This window comes from Dunckerocampus dactyliophorus, chromosome 7 (genome assembly GCF_027744805.1).
Source record: "Dunckerocampus dactyliophorus isolate RoL2022-P2 chromosome 7, RoL_Ddac_1.1, whole genome shotgun sequence".
NCBI lineage: Eukaryota > Metazoa > Chordata > Actinopteri > Syngnathiformes > Syngnathidae > Dunckerocampus > Dunckerocampus dactyliophorus.
The window spans coordinates 1455001-1457500 of NC_072825.1; the positions used below are offsets into that span (position 1 = coordinate 1455001).

The 2500-nt window shown below is 44.7% G+C and overlaps 2 protein-coding genes across 3 annotated transcripts in view; both read left to right on the forward strand.

The window, feature by feature from the left end:
• The window catches only part of dhx16 (DEAH (Asp-Glu-Ala-His) box polypeptide 16), a 14066-nt gene extending 13769 nt beyond the window's left edge, over positions 1 to 297 (forward strand). The window contains exon 21 of the mRNA XM_054782586.1: positions 153 to 297. Coding sequence (XP_054638561.1) covers positions 153 to 281 — 129 coding nt within the window. The 3' untranslated portion in view covers positions 282 to 297. The remainder of the gene's footprint in view (positions 1 to 152) is intronic.
• A 1093-nt stretch (positions 298 to 1390) lies between these two features.
• The window catches only part of rnf183 (ring finger protein 183), a 2937-nt gene continuing 1827 nt past the window's right edge, over positions 1391 to 2500 (forward strand). Inside the window, exon 1 of one of the 2 annotated variants that reach the window (XM_054782588.1) lies at positions 1391 to 1539. The gene's annotated coding sequence lies outside the window, so the exon portion shown is untranslated. Of the gene's footprint in view, positions 1650 to 2500 lie in introns of both variants that reach the window. The other variant, XM_054782587.1, reaches the window with a different exon arrangement.

Genomic DNA, 2500 nt, shown 5'->3' on the forward strand with positions numbered 1-2500 from the left:
AACAAAGGAGCATAGTCGCTGCTTTGAGTCCACCATGACTCTGCAGAATTAACGCTTATAAGGGTGACATGACACACAATGGAGGAAGTGTCGTTGGCAATTATCTGACTCCGCGTCGGACCAACACTCCTCTCCTGTGCCCTCTCCTGCAGGTGGTGGAGATCGAGAGTGCCTGGCTGCTGGAAGTGGCTCCTCACTACTACAAGAGCAAAGAGGTGGAGGACAGCAGCAGCAAGAAGATGCCCCGCAAGCAGGGCAAGGCCAAGGAGGAGCTGGGCTGAAGCCTAGTGGCAGCAATGGCGCGCCTTCTCACAGGGTTTTATTTAGCAGCAGCAGCCACATGACAGGCCCGTGGTTTGTTTTTGACACACTTAAAACAACATGAATGAAGGGTGGACATGCTCAGGAGGCAGCCTGATTACAATCACGTGGATGAAAAGAAGGAACTGGGTCACAACCTATCCACAGGTTTAATCATAAACTGACTGGCAGGCTGCCCTCACCATGCCCCTCTTTAGCGAATGTGGCACATACTTGAAATGTTGCTGGACAATGTCCCACAAGATGTCGAGATTCATGCCCTCATTGCTCAGAAGCAATAAATTTTTTACAACTGTTTTGATTTCCTTCCCACGCTTTCCTGATTCCGTGTTATTATGTGATTGTTAACAGCCTTATCATGTCTGTGCATGGTTTTGCAATGTAATCCCCAATTTTTCCTTAATCCTCCTCATTATTCTGCTTGTGTTAAAGGCAGGTGACATTCTGTGTTGTCAAATCAATCATCCAGCACAGGTGAGCTATAATTTCTCTCAATCCAAACACGTGTTCGTTCCTGAAGAGTCTTTTCACACCAAGAAGCTATGATTATCATAGCGTTGCCAGACGGTCATAGCACGTCCTTCATGGCCAGTAGGATTGCGCTGATGTATTCCAAGCCACCAGGGGGCATATATGCATGGCATCTGGGGATTGCTATGATATCCTGTGATGTGTTCTGCGGCAGTTGTCTGTTTTGTGCAACTGATTTGATCTTCTCCCTCCTCAGATATCGGTCTCCAACATTCCCACAGAAGCACGGCGAGCCGTTCGGATGGAGTGGAGGGCAAAAGCAAAGCCGCAAAGTCTTGTCGGGCTGGCGAGCGGCACAGGTATGACGCTGTGGACTTGATTTCTATCGCACCCGTGACGTCACCTGTACAAATATGCAACATGTGACCCGTCAGCCTCCTGCCATCAATCAAAGCTGTCAGATTGTGAGGTGGCCAGCGGAGGTCAAGGGCTTGTCTTCAGTTTGCTTATACAGGTACTTGTGTATCTGTGTGCAAATGCCAGCGTTCTCTGAGGCCTGCCTGACTGTACTACACTCTGTGCAGAGAAAACACACATTCCAGCAGGTCCAACCGGTCCGACGAGAGGTGGCAGGTGGGGGGGCGTGTCTCGAGGAGGCGGTGCCGTGCCACAATTAGAAAACAAGACGAGAGCGAGCCTTGGAAGTAGAGAGGAAGACCACTTCCAGAGAAGCAGCTCAGCAGCAAGGTGTTTTTTTTTGTTTTGTTTTTTTTAACCTTTTGAGTTATGAATTTGGGTGCACCGCTCCATGCTGGGATAGCTGGAACCTCTCTGGTGATGTGAGACTTGCTCATTGGGTATGTTTGATTTTGTTTTCTTTTTTTTTACTTCATCATCACAAATGTGCCTTTTGCTCATCTGTGCACTTGTGACCCAATTCCAAAATCCATTCATCTTTAATTATTAAACATGCTGAAAATGTTCAGACTTTGTCCAAATGTCCAAACGTTTTCTACTGAGGGCCGCAATACTGAAAAGTGAAAGGATGCAGGGGCTATTTAGATATTTTGTATTTTCTAGACAGGCTAAAACCATTCTAATGTTACACAATGGTACCTCATTTTTTGTTATTATTTAGTTACAAAAGGTTTGATAAAAACTGGCAATTTTCCACAAAGGAAATAATGAAACTCCAATTAAACCGTTCCAGATATCCAAAAATATAAACAAAAATGCATTTTATGGAGAATAATTTAAAAAATCATTATAAATGAGGACTGGATGGAACTTATTGTTGATTCGGACCTCCCATACATCCTGGCGACTTTTAATATTCTTTCTCACCTTTATCAAATTGCTGCCACTCGCAACTTTTTTTGGCCCCATGGTGGGTTATTTAGCAGTTATACTCTAAAAAAAAAAAATGCACGGACAGTGAGTCAGCAAAGCATAGGGCGCTTTCTTTGGCCACGCCATTTCGCTGGACGACACGGACTAGTTTGTTGCGAGCAATATTGTACAAAAATTTTAGAATGGGGCGTACGGAAACCGAAGTTTGGCTGTATATATTGAAGGACAAGCAGGCTGCATATCAACCTTGCGTCATAGGTGACACAGTGTGTTGTTAGTATCAAGTTATTGTTGTGAAACTATGCCCTTTTTTCCCAATTTTTGCTGCTGTTTTTGCAATTTTATTGTGTAATTGTGC